The sequence below is a fragment of the Uloborus diversus genome, chromosome 1 (genome assembly GCF_026930045.1).
Source record: "Uloborus diversus isolate 005 chromosome 1, Udiv.v.3.1, whole genome shotgun sequence".
In the NCBI taxonomy this organism is placed as follows: domain Eukaryota; kingdom Metazoa; phylum Arthropoda; class Arachnida; order Araneae; family Uloboridae; genus Uloborus; species Uloborus diversus.
In genome coordinates, this window is record NC_072731.1 from 61,281,683 (window position 1) to 61,306,105 (window position 24,423).

A 24,423-nucleotide genomic window follows, 5' to 3' on the forward strand; every position below is an offset into this window, starting at 1 on the left:
CTCATATAATAGCAGCTAGAAAAAAAAGTTTTTCTGACAAATTACAGCTGTACTAGCACGCAGAAAAATAATGTAGAAAATATTCTTGGAAACATGAAAATTTATGAAATTGCAGTAGCTATAAAAGTTACGTTTGTCTATTTATTACTTTGTACATTTAATTTTTGATGTAATTATCAGTAAAAAATGATTTACAAGCTGAATATGCTGTTCCAATTTTTTGTATGAAATACTACATTACCACTTAAAATCGCATTTCCCACCTGTTGTGGTACTCAGGTAATAGTACATCATATTTACAAAATTTAGGCACCCGTACTGGGTATAAAAAGTATCCCAAAATAAGGTTCAGAGAGCATCAAGTGTAATTGCTTTATAATAGTTTCATCTTCAGAACTCCTAATGCAATAATCCAATCATATAACAAAAAGAAAATTCACTGCATAAAAGTATGGTAAAAAGTGATTAAACCACAAATAATCAAGACACTCAGTGTAAAAACAACAAATCACAATCAACCTCAATTTTTGAGATAACTTAACAATGTACTCCTGCATCTACATTTTATACACTGAAGCATAAATTTGGTGCCAATTGGGTATTCAAAAACTCCTTTTGTAGTTGAGAGAAAAAAAATCAATACAGCTGTTTTCATGATGGAATTTAGTAGGATTCTGTTCTTATTACTCTGAGTGTTTCTATTGATACACTCTTAAACTATTTCTTTTTTCTTCCTTTTTATTTAAAGCTATAATTTAATGATAATAAAACTCACTAAGAAACACTTCTTTTCCAGATTCAAAACCTAACTAAAGATCTGACTGATTCTGGTCTTGATATTGCTTCCAAGTCTGCAAGTGATCCCGACTTCATCTTAGGTGCCATTGTTTTACCTAATGGAAAGGTAACTTCATTTTACTGTTGATGTTAACTTTTAGTCATATTTTTATCGCTTCAATTTTATTGTGTGTAACGTTAATAATTCCCAGTTTTTTCTTTTTTGTGTTGAAAACGGTTGGCATAATTTGAGGGTAGTAGAGCTATTGCTGTTGCGAAATTTTTAAATAAAAACCTCAACAGAAAGGAAAAGTACAACTATGCTACTGCATTAATTATTAAATAATGTTTATCAATAGCTACTTAAATCCAATCAGGGTGTTAGAGTAAGTTGGTTGTGCAACATGCAACCTGAACCAAGGGTAGTACAACACAGTCATGGGAAGGTAAAGGGAAATGCCTGCAGAAATGAATTTCTGAGATATTTGAAGAAACGTGTTTTGGATCCCATACAATCAATAACAAAATGTTTGACATTTTATTTTGTATGCTTTATTTTTAGCAGAAACCAAATAAGCAAGCTTGAGCGGTAAAGCTAAAGTAGAATAGATAATAAATATGTATAAAAATGAAAAATTGCAGATACTGCACTTTACCTTCTCATGGTAGAATAGGCTCCACAACTTATGTGATGTTGCACTTCATTGTCAAACTGACATCAGGGACATAAACCAGGAGGATCCTGTGATCAAACATTATATAAACCGTATGCAACATATTACATGCAATGCAGTTAGATGCATGGGTACTGTTTGACCACAGATTGTATGGAATTGGTAAACATGCAGTTTAGACGAGTCTATCTGAATGAGGGAGGAAAGTAAAATTTTGATGTGGGTGATCCGCTCATTTCAGTGTGACTCTGCTTAATTCAGAGGCAAACATACATCTGCAAAAGCTGATGTACCTGAAAACTAATAGATGAGTCCATTTACGCCTGTAAACCAAATGCTTGCCTTTCCATACGATCTGTGGTCAGACAGTACCAGTTAGAGGGGTACCATTGGCTGCTCAACACAAGGCTAGATGCCTGGTGCGGTGTCAGCTCGATTCTACAAATATCATCAAATGGCGTCAGGTATTGTTCACGGATGGATCCTGTTTTAGTTCTTGGAGAAATGATTGAGGAGAACTGAAGAAAGCTAAGAACCCGCCCATTTTGTAGAGCATCACACAGATCCCACACTGAGCACCATGATTTGGGGTGGCATGATGTTTGATCACAGGACACCCCTGGCACATATTGACACCAGTTTGACAGCGGATCACTATGTTAGGCAAGTTGTGAAGTCTTGTTTTGCCCTTTTTGCAGACAGTATTGCCACAAGACAATGATAGTCCACATGGCACATGCCCAACTCGCATCAGGATTTAACATCCTTATCTGGTCCGCAGCCTCTTCAGATCAGAATGCCATTGAAGCATCTGTGGGATTTCATTGGATATGACATGAACCTAGAACCACTGGCACACATGATCTGCTCACAGCAGTGGATGTGACTTGGCTAAGGTTACCTCAAGCAACCATCTGAGTGATATCATGTCTTGTGAGAATGAGGCCTGTATCGATGCCCAAAGAGAGCACATAAGATAACAACATTAATAGTTAAATATTGTGGCTAAAAACTGAGCTGAAAATAAAAGATTAATCAGAAAAAAAAACAAAGCAGACAAATCTCTTCTCATATTTTAAAGCAAATCAGTTCCTAAATGAAAAAATAAAGTAAGAAGTATTTATTTTAGAAAAGAAAAATTTTAGTTTCTATATTTAAATATATTTTATAATATTCTCTTTTATACTGCAAACAAGACATAGATGAGCATTTCTGTTAGAGTGCTATTATTATTGTTGTTTGCAATTTCAAAAACAGCCTCAAAGAGCGACCACCTTCTTCAGGAAAGGGAGAATGGTCGCTCCAGAGAAGAGTTTCACTATTATCAGTTATCTCAAATAATTGAGATCCTACTGTAATATGTATTTAATTTATTTAGCAAATTCCTTCATTTTTCCTTGTTGTTTTATTTTATTTACTTATTTATTTTTAAATACAGTATAACACTGGTTTAACGATTGTCAAGGGACTGGAAAAAGTTATCGTTAAATCAAGGAGTATATACTTTTAGTGCAGTTAAATCCAGATCAGTGAAATGTATCATTAAGTTGAGGAAATCGTTAAATCGGGTATTGTTAAATCGAAGTTATACTGTAGTTAAGTGCTGCCTTTTGTATAGTTAACCTTATAATACTAATTTTTATTTTTTTTAGAATCTACTTAAAAATTCCTTTATTAAAGAATTGCAAAAGGATGCTGAACAGATATCATTGGTAATGCTTTGTATATTTTAATTGTTATTACTTTATATTTTTATCTGTAAGAAATATTAGGGACCAAAATATTTTTTTGCAAAAATTTATATTAACTGTGAATGAAATTTGTACATATTTTGTAGACTTTAATGTTTTCATTAATACTGCCTTAACTTTTACTTCTTGAATGTTTATACATGGAGAATAAATAACTGGGGTGAAATCACTCAAACTTGAAAAGCACAAAAAATGTTCAAATGTGGCGACCTTGATAAAATTATTTTGCAACACACTTCTCGCCAAAGTTCATTCAGCAAGTGTTTTAAAAATTCGCGTAAAAGATTGTCTAAAGTTGCATAAATTATGACATATATGTGGACATGGAAAATTAAATTTCTTTATACTTTAAGTACGACCTAGTTTTTTTTTTTTTTTTTTAAAGAAATATTTTCATGCTAGTGTTTTAGATGAATATCAAAATACAAAACAATTTAAATAAGTGGTTTTATTTCATTTATTTATTTATTTACTGTGATTTTCATATACCTTGTTGAACTGCCTTGCAAAGTTGCAAAATGCTCCGGAGAAACACCACAAATGCTGCTAAATTGTTCTGTAAGGTTGACAACCCAGTCTTGGGCATTGGCACCAAGCATTGATAAGGATCTAAAAAAAATCCAATTATCAAAAGTCTCCCCATTTGACTTTTAAATTTGCTTGTAGAAAATACTTTTCATTAATTTCCTGATTTTTTTAATTGCAGAATTTTTACCCTATCTCCATCAAAGACAATATGTCATGGACAAGTGCTATTTCCAAGCATGTCAGAACTGATGTCCAAAATAATATCAATAAAAAATACAATGTGAAGCCAGGAGATGTGATATTTTTAGCAGCTGGAAAATATATGTGTACTGTGTGTATAAGTTTTTAACTAGTTTAATTTTTATGTTGTATGATTTCTAGACTGTGAATTCTTATCTTAAAATTTAATCTTTTCGTACAATTTGTGCGTAAATTTTCGCTTCATGCATGTCTAATTTTCCGAGAAAACGTTACACTAATTTATGTTCAAACTATTTGTACGGGTATGTTACTTTTATGTATATAATTGAACTTTATTCGGGGAACTGAAAACTTTCAATTTTTACTTTTTATATATTTGAATATAGGGAATCAATATGTATTGTTAGATAAAGTATCAACCTTCTAAAAAAGAATTTTGTACTTAAAAAAATAATTTTACAAAGTTGATATTTTATATTACAATGCATAATGTGTTTTTGTTGTTTCTTACATTTAAATATATAAAATTGAATGTCAAAGTTTAAAATTCCCCGAATAAAGTGCAACTGAATCTCTAAAAGTGTTACACCAATACAAACGGAATTAACATTTAACTTCTTTTTTAGTCAGTTATCTAAAATACTAAAGACATAGTAGATTTTTATTCAATTTATTATGTTGAAAAAAAAGGTATGAATATTCTAGTTAGAATCACAACTTTTGTCTTAAGAATTACTTTTCTTTTATTCCCTTCCACAGAGTAGTTTCTTAGGCAAACTAAGAATCAAGTGTGCAGACTATCTTCGATCAAATGGTGTAGATTTAACTAGATGGGATGAATATGCATTTGTGTGGATTACAGATTTCCCCCTATTCTTACAGAATGAAACAGGTAAACTGTAGAAAATTACTTTATTTATTTATTTTATTTTATTTTTTGTCCCAATATAACTTCATGTTGTAAACTTAAATGTTAGAAAATCAGCATTTAACTCTACGGAAGTTTCAAGTTTTTTTTTAAAAAAAAAAAAGAAAGTTTCATATAAATCAATTTGTTCTTGAATTTCAGAAGAAAAAGAAAAGCATAAAAGATTTTTGAAAACTGCTAAAAATGTAAAAATATTGGTTCAGTGAGTTTTGAACTTCATGCAAAAGATTTTAAATTTTGACATTTTCTATGTTTAGGACTTAATTAAGACAAATTTAATATTATCATGTAGAAAAACTGATGCGCTTTTCACAATATTTTATTAAATGTTTTAGTTTTTTCAAGGTAACTATTATGTTTAAGTGGTCAAAGAAACGAAGAAAATTAGAAATAGAGCTGGAAAAAGAACAAAATTAGATTTAAGTCGGTGAAAAAAAAAATCTTTCAGAAGTTCACTTGTACATACAACAATGAAAACAGATGTAATTATTAAGATTTTTTTTGTTTTCCCAGTTAAACTGTAAACGGCTGTAAAGTAAAGAATGACTATACCAATTTTAGTCAGCATAGCTTTTTTTTTTTTTTTTATGATCGAGGTTTATTTGTCCATAATGAGAAAGAATGAAGGTTAATTCATTTTGGATGATAAAAACGAAAGTTTTTGTATTTGGAAAAAAAAAAAAAATCTGCTTGTCATTTAAGGTTATGAATAACTGAAAAATGTAGAGTATTTTTAATTTAATTTGATGAGCAATTAGCATAGTGCTTACATACTTTGTTTTGTAATACCTTTAGTACAAAAAATGGTTTAGCAAATATTTTTAATTTAGATTTTCCCCAGAAAGCTTAAAACAAGATGCAACCACGATACATAAATTTTTGTCATTAAACTGCTTTTTTGAAAATGTATCTCCATTTTAGCTTGTTATACTGAAGTTATTAAATCAGAGGTGAAACTTTTCTGGTGCTATCCTGGAATTCAGCTTTTCCTTTTTCTTTTGTTTTTTGATCAGTGAATCCTGGAATTCCAGTCAGAAAAATTAATGAATTATTTTTCGTAATTTGATAGTGGCATCCAAAGAAGCCATTCTTAAAGACTAAATTTAATAGTTTTCATGATTCAACATGTATTGGATGTTTTCTTAATGAGCAGTCTTCTCTAGTCCTATTTAATTTTTTTTCTTTCTGAAAAAAAGAAAGATTAAGGAAAGAGAGTTTCTAAAGATTTTTTGGACTATGAACTTGCTCTATCCTAACTATGTGCACTGTAAGCATGAAACATTTCTCAGGGTTTTGGGATGCAGTGTTTTCAGTTTTACACGTGTGAGGTATTAACAATATCTTTCAATTGATTAAGTTTAATTCTTCTAAATTTAGGGGCGTTAGAGTCAGCCCATCACCCTTTTACAGCTCCTCATCCAGTTGATGTAGAGTTGGTATATACCAATCCTAAAGAAGTAGGTTATTGTCATTTGCTGTTTACATTTATATAGAATGTCTGTCTCAGTGTATCTCTATTTATGTCTACACATACTCTTATATTGTAGGCCAGAAGCCAACACTATGATCTTGTTTTAAATGGGCAGGAAGTGGGAGGAGGATCTATACGGGTACATGATCCCCTTCTACAAAAGTATATATTGGAGGACATACTTAAGGTAATATTCTTCTTTATCAGTTTATTTAGCTATTTTTATAAAATCAACCTCTGATGTTTTAGAAAAACAAAAAAATTGACAGAAGCAAAAATTTAAATAATCAAACAAATGAAAGAGAAAAAAAAATAAGGAACTGGCAAACTAATATCAAATTCCTTATATAATTGTAAAATATTTGTATTTTAGAACTACAAATGTTTGTTTCATCTTAAACTTTTAATTAAGATACTTGTAATCAATTTGATTTTTCTTATCCCAGAATAATAAAAATAGAATCGTTAATCAATATTTTAACAAAATTAATTTTTTTTTAATATTAATAAATAATGTATTGAAGTCATATTTTTTCAAGTTAAACATATATTTATTATATTAAATTAATTTTTCAAACCACTTTTTTTCTGGCATGGCAGAAAGGACCAAGCAAGGGTTATTTATTGAAAGCTTATTAGACCTCCTGAGTTTTGCTGCATGCCAGCTGATGGGGGTAGTATGGTAATTACTAAAAAGTGATATATCCACCTGCCAGTTGAATTCCAAACTTTTTATTGTTATTAAACTTTTATTAAGTAAAAAGTTTCAAGTGCTTTTGACATCACTTATTTAAAACACATTAGGTTTAGTAAATTTGCAAAGTCAGCAAAATAATGCGCCAGTTTTCAAAACTGGTGCTAACATGTGTTGTCAGGGTTCCATGAAGTCCCTTTATCAATGCAGAAATTTGTGAGCAGAATTATGCACAATATGGATTCTTATTGACAAATTTTTGCACTGCTGATGAAACAGCCATAATAACCCCAAAACAAAAGTTTTTTTTTTTTTTAATTCCTTTATTTCGTTGACTTAGTGAGCTTTTACGATCATATTCAACCAGATATCAGTAAGGAGGTGGTTTTGCCGTAAAAGTAGAATTTTTATCTACCTATGGGTTTAAAAAGCAAATCTACTGCTGGTAAGAGTCCATGGATTTTATTCATTAAAACATAATCCATAATTCTATCTTTTAAAGTAGAATTGTTTTTACTAGGAAAGCACAAGTAATCTAAAACACTTACTAGATGCCTTGGCCAGTGGATGTCCTCCCCATGGTGGAATTGCTTTAGGTAAACAATCCAATTTTAAAAAATGTAACATCATGAAACTAATGTACAAAAATTTGTTTAAAACAATGCTTATCAAATAACCTTCATCTTAGTAAGTAATTTTATCTGCCATTCTTAAATGATTTGCCTCACTTTTTTTTTCACTGCAAATTAAAAAAAATAAAAAAATTTAAATTATGATTTGTGTCAGCTTTTATGCACATTAGAGATCAGAGCATGTTTTATTGTTAACAAATGATAAAAGCTTAAAAAAACAGTTATTTATTTTTAATCTTTTTTTATTTTTTTTTATTTATTTTAGTATGGTTTAGAATTTTTAATTTTTGTTTCATAGTTAATTTATTTTGTAAAATATGTTAAGGAAAAAAATCTTAGCTATAAAAATATTTTGTATAAACTGTCAGATAACTTTTTTCTATTTTCTACACCTCCCTTTCCCCTCTTTACTGGATACCATTTGCATTCTTCAAAAAAAAAAAAAGTAAATAATAATAATATAAAATGTGCAAATGTACATACATTTCTCTTTTGATAGGTATTGACAGAATATTAGCAATAGTATGTGGGTGTCATAGCATAACTGACGTGATTGCATTTCCTAAATCAATGGATGGAAAAGACCTAATGTCTGGGGCTCCATCCCCAATAACAGAAGAAGATCAACGTATATATCATATTAAACCAATCATGCCTAAATTAAATTAATTTTTCAAAATTTATTTTGTTTCATTATTTTAAGTTTCTATTAGTGCAATACCAGTGTAACATATTAACAGTAATGTAAAACAGTACAGAACTATTGGACCTTGAAATCAAATATCCGGTCTAATTTCTCTGAAATCATAGCACACGTTCCTGTAAGTAGAATATTTAATAAACTGCCTTTACATGTGAAAATGCACAGACGCAAATAGCTCGAGTTCAAAACTAGTGGTTCTTTCTTTTATCTTATGAAGAGAGGAAATTTTGCTCTAAAATCCAATACACACTATTTTATGTTCAAACAAATTTAGAAATTTCTCTTGATTTTTGCTTGAGAAAAAAAAAAACTATGAAGTGGTTTATTTTTCGAGGAGGGGGTTTGCAATTAATAACTAAGTTAACAAAAACAAAGCCTATGCTCAAAATAACAATATTTGTTAATCCTAATTTTTTCTAAATTCCCACTCTGACCCCTGCAGAATATAGCACTAAAACACATGCTAGAAGACAACTAGTGTATTTCTTAGAATATAAAGAGCTTGGTATGCAATGTGGAAGTAGATGTCTTACATACAGTTGGCCGTATCAGACTGTAAAGACTTTAAATCTATATAAATAAAACAAAGAAGATGTGTGTGTATACAAGGTGTTCCATTTTAACCTGTAAGACTTTTATTTTCTCAACCGTTAGTCCTAGATGCATACTTCCAATTGCAAAAATGTTCAAATTCAGGTGCAAGGCCACTTTTTTTCCTCAACTGACTAAATAAAACTTTGTTTTCGTTTTGAGGCAAAAATTTCCCCTTTTGATTATTATTTGGCTATTTATCTTCTTTTTTTTAAAGGATTTTAGGGGTATTTATGGACGGTTGCGTTTAATTTATTCGGGAATTTTTCATTTGCCGTTTACTTTAAGAATGATTATTTTGACGGGAAATTCGGCAGTATTTTTTTCCTCTAACTGAAGCCTGATTGTTGAACACCTGTCACTTGACATAACTTTTATTTTAGAGGAAACCATGCAAAGCCGGGCAATGCAGCTAGTATGAAAGAAAACAAAACTTTCCTATGTCTAAAAATATTGGGGGATATTACGACAACTCCGGTATACCAACATGTGATATAACGTTGTTCTACTGTACTTAATAAATCTAAAATTTGTTTAGTAAAAATTTAGGAAAATTGTGTTCATAAAAATTTTTAAATCAGCCGAAGTTCAATTATCATGAACCTATTTCTTCCATAAAGTTAAAATTGAAAATATTAAATACTTTACATTTTAACTGGTTTTGTTTCTAATACTAACACTTTAAAATAATGAGACCAAATGCAAAGTAAAATAAAATATTTTTATTTATTTATTTTTTTAATAGAAAAAGCGTGTAGAAAAGAAATCATTTGAATAAGGCATAAGAGTAATGTTGATTACTTTGTCTGGCAGATGAAAATTCATTCTACATCTCTCCTAAACCTAAATAAGAAGTTTTTCAAGAGTTATAATACAGTCAAATATGATTATACACTTATATGAGAAGTTTAATACCAAGATCAGCTAAATTCACGATTTTCTATAACTTCTTAAAATTTATTTTATAGAATTCTGATATTATTTGGCTCACAGCTACTTGGAGGGAATAAAATTTAATTCAATTGAAAACGGATACCTAAATAAGCTCAATCCTTGCTTTCATTGAGGGCCACTGTGCAGACAATTTTCTGAACCAATATTTTAATTTAATAGAATTTGAAACAAAAAATGGAAAAGATTGATTTACTTCAAAACTAGCTTAATCCAAATTATTTTTATCTGTAAATAATTAAATACCGCTAATTTTAAAACAAAAACAAGAATGAAGTCAAGCATGAAAACAAATCTCTTGGAAAAATTAAGTGATAGCCCGGTCATATTATACAAAAAAAAAAAGGGGCTAAAATCGCAAAGCACGATGTAGTCGTGATTTTTTAATACCGTAATTTCCGGTATACGCAGCGCTTGCGTGTTTAAAAGTTAAATTTTTTGAAGTGCGGCGTTTGTGCAAATGCGGCGATTGTGATCAACATTTTTTTTTCATGCCGCTCAGTTTATCATTCAGTTATTCTTCCCTCCCGTTTCTAAATCGCTAATGCAAGCACGAATCCGTTGTTCAAGGACGAAAAACACGGATCTCAACGTTTCCCTGCACTTGGCATCTTGCCATCCTCGCCAAACAAGCTGGCAATCTAAAATTTCTTAACTGCTACTTTGACCGGATATTTTGCAAAATTTGAAGATCTTTTTCTATTTCCAGTTTAGAAACAAATGATCTTAAGTATTTTTTTATACTAAAAAACTGTTCAAAGCGAGCCGTTTATTATTTTTAAATTATTTAACGCACGACGTTGTATTTGCCTTGCGCTAATTTTCTGGAATTTTTGTTCTGAAGAATCTGGCAACACTGTGGAAACTTGTTGAACTTGAACTTGTCTAGGCATAGTTTTTTCCTCAATTGCGACACGTGCAACGTGCTTATTCTTTCTATATTTTCTTGCTGTTGCTTTCGCTTAAATTATGGTTCCCAAGCACTACAAAAGCTACACCTCAAACTTTAAGTTGAGTGTTGTTTCCCGAGCGGAAGTTATCGGAAACAGAGCTGCCGCACGAGAATTTGAAGTTGACGAGCGGTGCGTTCGTCGGTGGCGAGCGGAGAAAAAAGATTTGGAGAGCATGCCCAAATTAAAAAGGGCGAAAAGAACCGGTACTGTCAAGTGGCCTTCACTGGAGGACGCATTGGAAAAATGGATCATGGGGCAACGGGAAGATGGATTGCCCGTCTCTACAATTAAAATACAATTACACGCGAAGGTCTTAGCTCGCGAAATGAACATTGAAAATTTTGTTGGCGGACCTTGCTGGTGTTATTGATTTATGAAACGAAAAAAAAAATCAGTTTGTGCTAAAACTACTGTGGGACAAAAGCTGCCAAGCGATTGGGAAGTGAAGAAAGAAACTTTCTTGAGGTATGTGCGTGAAAAAATTGAGGGAAATCAACTTCTTCCCTCACAAGTGTTTAATATGGACCAAGTACCTCATAGCTTCGACTCTCCACCCAATAAGACTGTGGATCGAACAGGGGTTCAAACGGTGTCCATAACGACTACAGGCCACGAGAAAACCGCCTTCACGTGCGTCTTAGCTTGTGCGGCTAACGGGGATAAGTTAAAGCCGCTCCTTATCTTCAAGCGGAAGACTCTTCCAAAAGCGAATTTTCCTTCCGGTGTAGAGATCTGTGCGAATGAGAAAGGATGGATGTGTGAAGACGTCATGCATCGGTGGCTTGAAAGAGTTTATCAGCGCCGGAAAGGTTCCTTTTTTCAACCCAAGGGGTTGCTAATAATGGACTCAACGCGCTCCCACGTAATGGACTCTGTCAAAACCCATTGCAAGAAACTTTCAACAAGTTTAGGCATAATCCCTGGCGGGTTGACAAAAATTCTGCAACCTCTAGACATTTCAGTGAACAAAGCTTTTAAGGGTGAAATTCGAAAGCAGTGGGAGAAATAGATGAGCGATGGCCTCCATACTTTCACAAAAAGCGGGAAGATGCGCTCCGCAACATATGAGGAAGTTGCTCATTGGGTAAACAATGCCTGAAATGCTGTGAAAGTATCGGCGATCCTGTCGGGGTTTACTGCGGCAGGAATTTATGAGAAAAGCTCGTCCTCATCAAGTGTTCAAAACGATGGTGATGAAAGTGATGAGGATTTAGATGATTGTGACATTGACAATGAACTGTTCTGTAATTATCTTTTTGTGACTGACAGTGAAGAGTCAGACTTAGAAGCACTTTGACGATTATGATTAATATTTATTTATAGTTTTGTATTTATTTTATGATTTATTGATTGCTTTATATGTAATAAATGTTCTCTTACGATATTTCACTGTTTCATGCAGTTTTTGCTTAGTTGTAATTAACTTATATGGATAAAAAGGTAGGTTGTCGATTTTTTTTTTTGTTTAATATGTATACGTTCTTATCATCCAAAACTTATTCATTATCTACTTTTTATATCATTTTGTTGCAAAAGCGTGCTTTTTCTAGATTTTTATATTGTCTAAAGTGTCTTAATAATAACATAATCACATGGTTCACGGCAATTTTAGCCGCGGCGATTACGGTGATGCGGCGATTCTGAGCATTTTTCTTCCCCCCGATAGACTTTTTGGGGGGTGCGGCGATTATACCGATGCAGTGTTTCTTCCGGAAATTACGCTATATCGTTTGGGTCAGTTTGAGTAGTGTAAACCTAAGTTTGCATTTTCAAAAACCTGTGCTTGCTGCATAGTTTGCGAAAAACTGTGAAATTTTCTGACTTTTTAGTTTTTCCTTTTTAACTCTGAAACTACAGTAAAACCCTCCTAACGGACACCTCTCAAAGGCGGATAACCCTCTTACGCGGACAATTTTTAATTCCCCAGTTCCAATGCAAATAACATTATTAAACCCGTGTCCTGTGGACACCTCTCTATTACGGAAAAAGAAATTTGTCCCGTTAGTGTCCACAGTAGAGGGATTTTACTGTATGCAACTTTTGATATTAAATGTGAATACCCATTTTAAAGCACATTAAATTCTGAACAATTTAAACTCAAGTGGTACTCATGGCGGTCATTCCAAGCTTGTCAGCTTGCGAGACCGAGATTTTCGCTCACGTGATCGGTTGTGATGTAGAAATGTTGCAAAGTAGTATTCTAATCTACTCGAGCTTAGCTTGTTTCTAGATTCGAGTAGATTAGAATACTACTTTGCAACATTTCTACGTCACAATGGATCACGTGAGCAAAAATCTTGATCTCGCAAGCTGACGAGCTTGGAATGACCGCCCTGTACAATAGTTTAAGAGATAACGTACTTCGAAAAATTGGCCCTTTTTGGCAAAAAATTTTAAAAAACGCTTTGATCACATTTCAGGCCAAATATCAGGATAAATTCTTACTCTACAATAAAAAAACTGGATTAGCTGTTGCAGTAAATTTAATTCGCTTTCATTTAGGCCAAAAATGAAGTCCGTAAATTCAACAGTTCTTTTACAATCGCAAAACAAACAATTGATCTGAAAATTCCATCTTTGAAGAAATGAGACAAAACTTTTTTCAAGACAATATGGAAGATCCTATTTTAAATATGGGGCAAAGAATGGTACAATAAGACTCTAATGTATGTTTATATAAGTTATATGTGTTAGGAAAACATGCCGGTTATGAAGAAAAAAAAAGGGTCAATAGTTGACAGCCCTAAGCAGGTAACGAAAACATTCCTTCCCCTTCGTACCTATACCTTTCATATTGATGAATTTTCGGCCGTATTTTGTTTTTTGGCTTGAAAGTTACCTAACGAGTTTGATTTTGAATACAGAATATTTTTGATATCAAAGGAACTTGTAATGAGATTCAATTATCCGAAGATGGACGAGCAGCGAAACAAAGAATAAACGAAAATGAGAGATCACTTATTCTTTTTGCAATGAAAATGAAGCTCTCCAGGTTAATCATATCAAACGTAAAGCTTTAGCGGGAAACCTAAAATGAAAAGGGCTTCTCTGTACACTTTAAGTGCAATACTATCGAAGGGCTATACACATTGAAAAATCATTCACACAGAAAGAATGGAAAATATGGATACACCTGGAAACATTAACCAAAATGCTTCCATTTTTTTGCTAGCAGGTCTCGATTTCAAAGCTTAAAATGCTCACCTATATTTTTAAGAGATCTGAAAAAGAGAATGTATTCAAAGGATTTTTTATGTACACTGAAAGAAACTTAACGGATTTTGTGAATCAATAAATTTTTGCCTAGTTTGTGAGCATACTTGTGTAATGAACAGGTTCTAATCAAACTGATGGAGAACCTAAAAGAATAAATTCATAGTTGTAACGTATAAAACAATTCAGCTGTGTGTTTTTTTGGTGAGTTTAATGAATTGTGTTGATGTTAATTTTTACTGGAGAACTGGAATGACTCTGGGACATTTGTACTGTCTTTGGATACGGCAGAACGTCTGCGCGCTAGAGCAATCAAATTATATTTGACTTCTCAACATCAGAGTGCTCTAAAAGAAACGGTTTTCCAAAGCGTGTAATAAACGACTCGTCACTAATGAGTTACCTAGATTTGGATTTGAGGGCATTGAAGAGAAACAGATTGAAACATTATCCGAACCGCCATCTGAAAAAGTACAACTCAACGGATCGTGGATGGAGAGGATGTGGATCCAGTGGTGGCTCGTGGGAGGGGCCAGAGGGGGCCCAGGCCCCCTCACTTTTTTCAGAAGACAATAATTTATAACTTTTTGTTACTTTTCCTTTTTTTGTGCGTACGTGTTTGAAATTAAAATAAAATTGATTGTACTGTATTATCCTGCACATAATTCACAGATTATCTGTTAAAAAGTTTAAGATTAATAAGGTGCGGATTATACGTTGTCGTGGAGTATCTGCGCATATTTGTGTAACCACCTCCCCTCAACACCAACGCTTTGAACCTCAATATTTACAGCAGTATTCGCTGAAACCATTACCCTGCTTGTATGCTGTTTATTTTACATAGCTTGAATGTTCTTATGCGATTCAGGTTATCATAAAATAAACAACATGCAGTAAAGGAAGAGGGTTTAATTTAGACAAGATTAAACAGTTTGCTCCTTTCTTGACTCTTAGTCTTCAAGTAATTAACGTACTATAACGACAATTTAGAGAAGCAATCATTATTCTTTAGATTATTTTTATATTAGTTTAGTATTTTCCTTGAAAGTTATTATTTCTTCACGTTTTAAATTTAGTTGCTAAAATGAATTTAATTTTATTAATTTAACAAAAAAAATTAAGAAAGTTTAAATATTAATTTTTTTTTTTCAAAAACTAGGGGGAGGGGGCGGGGGAGTGAACCCATGATCTGACCACCTCACTTTTTCAAGGCACGAGCCGCCAATGTGTGGATCTACTTGTTCTTTTTTGCTGTTTCTCTCTCAAACATTCAAAATATTTCCTTCCAGAAAAGCGCCTAGGTCCAGTTAATTTGTATTCAGCTTTATAATTATTTTTCCAACCGAGGAAAAATGGAATAACTCTTAGATTTGTACTCTCCTTCACTAGACACCTTCATGCAGTTAGTGGATGTGATACCACATGTTCCCATGTCTGGCTGAGAAAAAACTGTGAGGTGTTTTTCAAACGATCCGGTGTTGGGTTGACCAATGACCAGGCTAGCATAGCTTTACTTCCTGAAGTAAGTCACAATGCCTTAGCCGAAACGATAGAGGTAGTTGCTCTGTATCGAAATGAAGCATCCACTGATATCCTGTGGCAGTATTCAGTTCCACCTTTTTATCAAAGCAGCATGTAATGCAACTGTCAAACGTCTTTATTCGTCTTCAACCAAAAGAGTACCTTCATTCCATTCGGATCGCAGGTACCAACAAGTAACAGGGTTCCCATGGGCCCTCAAAAGTCCCTATAAAGGCCCTATTTTCAAGTATTGTTTGTAGGGGCCCCTCTAAAAGCCTTATTTTGCAGTCAAAAACCCTAAAAATTAATCAAAGGCCCTATTTTTTTTTTTTTTTAGGATTTATGTCATTCTGTGTCAAATCAACAAAAAAAAAATTTCTCAACTTGACTACTCAGATTTTCCTGAAACTTTTAGAAACCTTACTCTTTGATGCCTTAAATGTATGTGTATATTTTTTTTAATCTATCATTCATAAGTGCTGTATAATTAGTTTTTGGAATTCATTAAACAGCACTTATTTTTAACTTGACATGTGTGTTTTAAACAGGGTTTGTGTCTTTTTTTAAATTTTTTTTTGAAAAAAAAATTGGATTTTTTAAATTAAAAACTATATATATTTTTTAATCTTAAAAAATCTGTTGGTATTAATTTCTTTAATATGAACTATAATATTAATTACTTTAATTCTATGAAATAAACATATACTTCATACAATAGATGAAAAGCAACTTTTTAGCTACTTTCATTTCATAGCAGAACTATTTTTTAACAATAGGTATAAGTAAAACAGTTTTAATACAAATGCATGATTCAAATTAAATTAACAACATGCAGTAAAGGAAGAGGGTTTCATTTAGACAAGATTAAACCGTTTGCTCCTTTCTTAACTCTTAGTCTTCAAGTAATTAACATACTAGAACGACAATTTAGAGAAGCAATCATTATTTTTTAGATTATTTTTGTATTAGTTTTGTATTTTCCTTGAAAGTTATTACTTCTTCACGTTTTAAACTTAGTTGCTGTTTAGCTGCTGTTGTTTAAACCCCCCACCCCTCCTCCTCCCTCAGCTACAACCACCAATCCTTTAACTATAATTCTGGGAAACAGTAGTACCTCAATTTACTAGAATTATAATTTTCATACCTTTTAAATTCTTAAAATTTGACAGTTTACTATGTTAATCAGCTAAGAGTCAACAAAAGTTCGAAAGCGGATTCAATGGTTCAATTGGGATGAAGAAAGCAAAAAAACTTCAAAGTAAAGCAATCCAAACTTATGAATCCATTCAGCTTACTTTTAAAATTAGGATAAGTTCTCTAAATATTCAATAAATATTTCAGATATATTAATACGTTAGAATGTTAAAATAAGATGTGATTTTGTTTTATACTTTGCTATAAGCAAAGCATTCTAAGGTTTCCATCATCATGTACGTTTTTAGTGTAAAATATGTTTAACAATTACTTTTCTTAACAGTAGTCATGGTGTAAAAAAAACTGCAAATGTTTATTTTGTTCTGAACTTGTTCTTTTGGAGTACAAGAAATACTGCATGAGTCTGAAAATCTGTTACACGCACAGAAAGAGGGATCGATGTAGTTTTACCAGTTGAAATTTAGAATGTATAACACAGTATGAGTTGAATTTATAACAATACATTCTAAAAATGCAATTAAATCAACATAACCTGGTTTTAAAGTGTTTAATTCAAGCTCTATGGGAGCAACAGAGTTGTGTAATAACTCATTTTAAAGGCACTTTCACACACTTTAATTGTATATACAGTAAACTTCTGATTATCCTTGGAATAAAGTGAGACGTAACCGCGGATAACCAAATTTCTGAATAATCCACAAAGTAGAAAACTATATTAGTCTTAGTCTATGCAATAGCTTCAGATAGATCAATAATATTTGCATCCTAACTAAAATAATAACATTGTATAAAAAATCTTTGTCAAAAGCTTTAAAAAAAAAGGATCGCTCATTATAGCAAATGGATTTTACACATATGCGAGCAAATGATGCAAACAGATTAATTGAAACATATCAAGCTAGGTTACACCAAAAATGCATAGGGGAAAGGAGATAGGTTTTTTGACCAAGATTGTTCCAGTCACTCGATTATGCATGTAAGTTGCATAGATCTGAAAATTAGTAAATATAGTGTAGATCTAAAAATCAGGTTTCAAACAGTATGAAAGGTGTGATGCCATTAAAAGTGAAGGGGAAGAAAAAAATAGGGATGTCTAGAAACAGATTTTGCACTAAGTAAAAATGTGTGTATTTATCTACATTCAGTTAATCATTGCTGAAAAAAAAAACATTTTCTTCAATGTGTGAAAGTTGATGGGTAATCCAAAATCCACCCCGCAGATAATTGGAAGTTAAGTGAATAGTTTGGCCGAGGTAGCCCGATCGGTAGAGTGTCCGAGGTGGGGCCGGAGGGTCCTGGTTTCGAACCTCGATGGTTGAAGACCCACCGTCGTCATTAAAGGGGACTGGGCGACGTTAAATATGCTCGTGGTCTCAATGTCCTCCAAGTGAAACAATACCTCTGGGGGTGCTAGTACTAGGTAGCTATTAGCTCCTGGACTAGTTCTAAATTCTCATTAACTGTTCGATCCGGTGATGGTGCTGCCATCTATCGGTACATAAAATAATGGAGGCAAGGCACTTAGTACGCAGTCCTTGACATAAATACAGTTGTAGTCAGTTGTGACTCTGAATAGGAATAGGAAGTGTATAGTTTAATAATTTTCAAGAAACCCTTTTCAGAAAACTTAAAATAATGTCCTTTAAAATTTTTGAAAAAAATTGTGATTTTAAATGTATTTTAATGAATACATCCCATTTTGCATGCTTCAGAGTGGGATTGCTCATTTTAAAGAGAATTACACTCACTTTAGTTGTAACTTGAATATTTTTTGAGAAAAAATGTTTTCCACAAAATTTTAAAACATAAAAATTTGAAAATTTTTGTAAAGGTATCCTTTAATATTTTTTAAATACTGCTTTATTTTTAATGCACATTTGTAAAAATGTCCGAAAATTTTCAGTAGGACCATGAAAGGGTCAGCAGTTGCTAAAAGGTTTTAGCGAAAATTGGAGTAATGTGTCCTACATTATTTGCTGTAACTGATGATCCTTTCATGGTTCCATTCCGAAATTCTCTGTATTCATTCAAAATTAATGAAAATCATGTGCTTTTTCCAAAAATTTTAAACGACACTATCTTTAAAATGTTCAAACTTAACATTTTATTAAAAAAATTCTCAACAATTATTCAAGTTCTATAAACATATTAAATTAATATGCATGAATTCTCTTTAAAGTGAGCTATCATACAACTCTATAGCTCACATAAAACTTTAGTTATAACATTTTAAAGTGCTGCTGTCAAGTAAAAAAAGTGCTTCATAATGCATTTCAAAATTATTCATCAAATATGAATGATAAATAAAAAAAATACATATAAATAAATTTAAGATATCAAAGAGAATTGGTGTACGACATTGGCGTGAAGTGGCCCTAAATAGTTAGAAAATGTGCCGTAAAAAGGCCACATTAAGGCCCTATTTTTTTAACCTGCTGGAAGAGTGGGAACCCCGAGTAAGCAAATGGTTGGTAGAGGAGAAGGACGCTACAGAATGGAGTTGGTCAAAGACTAACATAAATTTTGAAATTGGTTCCTCACCAATTACTACATTAAACGATCCAGCCTCACCCGTCCTTTTCAGATTTCTCTCATTTTAGTGCAAGAAGGGATATATGGCAGTACGCTGTTGTTGCAGAACTGATCTTAGCTGCTCAGCTTTGCGCAATCTGCCATTTGAAATGATTTCCCATAACATCTTTGCCATTCTAATCGACAAAAAAGAAAAATAATAAAATGAAAAAATTCGACCTATCACTACCTTCTTTTTTTCAGTTCGGACTACAATCGTACATATCAAGGACACCATAAAAACCAAGATATTAAGTGTAGTTAATTTTTAAGATACGTTTTAATAATGAAACTAACATGTAAATAATTTTACCCTTTCAAAATCATTCTGTTTTCTTTCTTTTGTACAGATCTCTCTTATTCTAATGGGAAGTCTTTTGTTCAAAAATATTATCTATTTAAAATCAAACTCGGTAGGTAACTTTCAAGTCAAAAAAATGAAATACGGCCGAAAATTCATCAATATGAAAGCTATAGGTACGAGGGGGATAGAATTTTTTCGTTGCCTACTAGGGCTATCAACTATTGGCCCTTTTTTTCCCTTCATAACCGGCGTGTTTTCCCAACACATATAACTTATATAAACATACATCAGAGTCTTATTGTATCATTCTTTGCCACTTTTTTTTAAATAGGATCTTCTATATTGTCTTGAAAAAAGTTTTGTCTCATTTCTTCAAAAATCGAATTTTCCGATTATTTGTCTGTTTTGCGATTGTAAAAGAACTATTGAATTTACGGACTTCATTTTTGGCCTAAACACATCTAACCCAGTTTTTTCTTGTAGAGTAGGAATCTATCTCGATATTGTAGGGAGCACAGGGTTTTGAAAACTGCAAACTTAGGTTTACACTATCCTTACTGACCCAAACAACATATTAAAAAATCAGAACTACATCGCACTTTGCGATTTTAATCTCTAATATGACTGGACTAAGGGTAGAAAAATGCTTTTTGTCACTCCTGTAATATTTATTAAAATGGGCTGAGCTGCTTTTTTAAACGCTTCATATCAAAATATTGAACAAATCTGAAAAAAAAAAAAACAATGAATTGCTAGTTAGATACAAAATTAATACTTTCACAAATTATGATTTTGTAAATATTATAAGCAATGAAGGCACCAATATTGAATATAAGTACACAGAAATACAAAGTTTTCTATTTAAAAAGAAAAAATAAATAAAAGAACCAAAAATGCTTCAAATAAATCGTTTTACTTGCTTTATGATTTATTATAATAGGTGTTACAATGTTCATCTACAATAGCAATGCATGAATTTTCAGCAAAAAAAAAAAAAAAAATACAGCTAGTATCCTTTAATAATATTTTCTGTAATTCATGGAATTAGGATTCTGTGAGGAAATGAAGTATTGAGTTTTGTGAAATATGTCCAAAAGGCATCTCTTAAAAATATGACAAAATGAAGATTTTCTTTTCTTTTCCTTTTTTTTTTGTAATAAAGGGAGAAATTCAATAAAAAGAAAAAAATCATAAATTCTTTCAAAATTGTGATTGCAATACCAATATATCAAGTACTTTTGGCAGCGAATCAAGAGGGGGAGGTTGAGTGACAGCCAACACGCTTTCCACCGCCTCATTTTCAAAAATTCCTTAAACATAAAGCTTTAAATTTCCAAAAATTTCCAGGTGCGATCAACAAAGACAACTTAAAATTGAAATTTTGAGACTTTAATTTCAAAAAATGTCCCAGCTTGTATTATGTTCGTCTTTTTGTCGAAAAATACTTATCCCAACTAAATAAACTAAACTAAACAATTCTAGAAATAATAAGCATACTTCATTTTAATACGTAAGCATTTTTCATGGCAAAGCCAGTTCATTATAAAAGGCATATTCATATTTGCAGGGCATCACAAATTTTGAATACTTGAATAGCACTAGTCAGAGAATTTAAATTTTTTATTTGTTACCCAATATATTAACAGTGTTTTTATATAATGTTGATGTGCTGAATCCAAATTTTCAATTCATGTACTTCTATCAGATCAGATTTTTGTGCAAAATCATTTTACATGTATTGTATGTCTCATGGCTCGTTTTTTCATAAAAATTAATGAAATTTTCAGACCTTAAGGAAAAAATGTTACTTTGTTATGCAGAGATAACAGAATTAAATATGTTTTAACTGTGTCATCAAAAAAAATATCGAAAATATACTTAAGAGTAAATGGTATGTGATAGGAACTTTCTGAATTCGAATTTCGTTTCAGCACGCTAAAAATACCCCCAAAAACATCCAACCTCGGGGGCAACAACTTTATTGCAGGGTAGTGTTACACAAACAAGGGGCTATGCAAATAAAGTTTGGCAAAATAAAAGCATAGGCCATGGAACACTTACTTATGTAAAATTAATGAAATGATCTATCTCAGCATAAGTCTTAAGATTTCAAGGACGAAAACAAGATGCGCTTAAGAATGCAGAGAATCTAAAGTGGGGGAAAAAAATGTGTAAGGGTTCAAAATTTAAAGTATAATCATCATAGTTACTTATAAAGCACACTTATACAGAATATTTAAAACTGGTACCATGAAAAAAAAAACAGATCTAGATTGCAGTGGTTGATCCAATGAAAGTACACTATCAGATTATGCAAATAAAAGTATTTTTAAGTTAAACAGAATTTCGTCTACTCGGAAACAAGGACCAATTTCCCGCAAAGCAACTATTTTTATGACAATTAGTCATCACCAGGGAAGGCAGATTTTTGACACATGACAATTTTTAACAGTTTTAACTATCAATTCCAAAAACATCCTTGTCAAAAACTAATTTTACATGTAAAACTTAAGTTAATAAGAAAATTTCATCTATTGTAACTGTTATTAAGTTCTAAGGAAAAGAAAATATTACATTAAGTGGTCTGTTGGGAGTTTCAAGTTGAAATCAAAAATTATATCCAACCTCATATCATCTTCATGCTGTTAGCAAATGGCAGACACTCGAAGTAAAATGCAGATACTGTCAATATTATCATTTTGTATTTTAATGTAAGATTAAGATCATAAGGTTTACAGCAAATGAAACTGCATAACTAAAAAGAAAATGACCAAAAAATAATGTGAAAAAATCGTCCTTCCTCCACCCACTAAAACATACAAAGAAATTTAGTTGAATACTTGGTTTATAAATGAATAATAAACTTGGCTAAAACCTAGGGAAAACAGTATGTTGGGATTACTAAGTTTTAAAGAATGTCTAAATACTCAGCAGTTGAACAATTATTTCCCTTCTTACTTGCTTCTAAGGTAAACACTTTGTTATTTAACTATAGATGCAAACATGCATATAGTATGTAGTTATTCTTTATATTCTCAAATTTGTGTCAAAAAGAACATACAATTAATATGTATTAACTATGCCAAAAATACAATATAACTTACTTGAGTTTTTTAACATTGAGGGGAGAAACACCACAAAATGTTGGTGCATATGCATTTTACATAATTCTTTCAGATTTGAATGCTATAAATTTTCCTTTATTTTTATCAATCAAAAAGACTTGCTAATTACATACTATGATTAAATTTTATCCTACTGTATGGCATAGGGTTGCCACTCAATTTTGGGGTGAAAATTCCCTGTGATTTCCCTTTTGCAGTATTACAAACAAGCAAACACAGATATTTGAAAAAGAACATTAATATCCTGATAGTTTCATGACAAGAGGGAAAAATAACCAAATTAATAAAGAAAAATAAGGTAAAATAAAGAACTCATTATAACTGAAATAATAGCATAATGATTGAATACATTAAACTTTTTATATAAGAAAATAACTGGACTTCTCTTAACCATTCATTACTTGGACCTTAAAAGATAAAAAATGCAGAAGTTAAGCAAAACAATGAACATTGACAACTAATTTCATGCTTTCTAAATTAAATTAGCATAAAATTTAAGATGCATGTCAAATAAAACAATAAGTAATTTTTGCTTGAATGATAGAAGACATTAATATTTACTGAAACGAAAAAAGAAACCAAAGCATTCTTGTTTGGAGTACCGTATATACTCGAGTATAAGTCGAAAAATTTATTTTTAAAAAAAGGTTTAAAACCAGGGGGGGTCAACTTATAAGCGGGGCATGATTTCCGAAAATTTTCCCTGATTTTTTCTTAGAAGAAAACACTTGAAAACGCGCCCATTTTTTCTGATTTTAGTCCATCCTTTTTAAATGGATGATAAAGAAATAAATGCTTAAACATTCTGCTATGATTTTACATAGCCTGACTGGGAAATAAAGAACTTCCCGAAGGATCCCATCCGGACAAGTCACGACAAGTGACAGGAACAGTGGGCTCTCGGGGGTGATGTGAAATAAAGAATAAATAATTACAGAAAAGGGCGGGGGATTGCCGTATTTGCGAACTGTTCCAATAGTCGCAAATGATTTTAAAATAATGTAAATGGCTACAGCATAAAATTTGATTGATAAAAATTAAAATAAAAGCAACAAGTTCAAAAAATTGTAACAGCGAAATTTAACTCTTTATAAAATTGCGATCGTAAAAGTGAACCCTTTTGTAAAGGTCAAGATTCACGGTCGCCACTCGTCACGTGGCAACCTAGTTTGAAAAAGTGGCAACCTAAAAAAACGTTCTCAGTCGCCGTTCCCCCCCCCCCCCATGTTATTCCTAACAAACAAAAAAAAAATCTTGGGAATAACATCAATTATGAAAACTCAAGAGAATATAGAAGAAAATAAATCGCTTTGGAAGCATACTCCTGAGGATAAACACTGAGGGGAGGGGAGCAGGTGAGCAAGGAAGATCGTGTTTTGTCCAGAATGGCAATACTTTAAAGTTACGAGTGAAACATAGACGCCATATTTGGTCACTCACAAGATGGAAGTAGGCAAGATACTTTAGCGCTTAAATTTCCAAAAACAAACTAGAATTTGATGTTTATTCAAATGTAAACTATTGAAATTAATGCAAATTGTGCCATGAAACATTTTTTTTTTATTTATTATGATTTTAGTTATTTAAAATAGGTTTCTTTTGAAATGAAAAATTTTGTATTTAAAATTTCAACTTATCTTCATTGCATTGGACGCTACTGTGCTAAAAACTATAACAGTT

The 24,423-nt window shown here is 31.8% G+C and overlaps 2 protein-coding genes across 3 annotated transcripts in view; one reads left to right on the forward strand and one right to left on the reverse strand.

Annotated features, from left to right (window-relative positions):
* LOC129234605 (aspartate--tRNA ligase, mitochondrial-like) overlaps positions 1-8,332 on the forward strand; it is a gene marked incomplete in the record, with an annotated part of 32,952 nt that extends 24,620 nt beyond the window's left edge. Inside the window, 8 exon segments of the mRNA XM_054868633.1 lie at positions 797-904; positions 3,104-3,163; positions 3,909-4,061; positions 4,691-4,823; positions 6,237-6,316; positions 6,407-6,517; positions 7,545-7,620; positions 8,156-8,332. Of these exon segments, the coding sequence (XP_054724608.1) occupies positions 797-904; positions 3,104-3,163; positions 3,909-4,061; positions 4,691-4,823; positions 6,237-6,316; positions 6,407-6,517; positions 7,545-7,620; positions 8,156-8,325 (891 nt within the window).
* A 1,320-nt stretch (positions 8,333-9,652) lies between these two features.
* LOC129234606 (small RNA 2'-O-methyltransferase-like) overlaps positions 9,653-24,423 on the reverse strand; it is a 42,357-nt gene continuing 27,586 nt past the window's right edge. Inside the window, exons 7-8 of one of the 2 annotated variants that reach the window (XR_008581556.1) lie at positions 21,680-21,767; positions 9,653-9,793 (exon numbers count right to left, since the gene is read on the reverse strand). Coding sequence is in view for 1 of the 2 variants with exons in the window: in XM_054868635.1 (XP_054724610.1) it covers positions 9,777-9,793 (17 nt within the window). In the remaining variant the exon portion in view is untranslated. The remainder of the gene's footprint in view (positions 9,794-21,679; positions 21,768-24,423) is intronic. The other variant, XM_054868635.1, reaches the window with a different exon arrangement.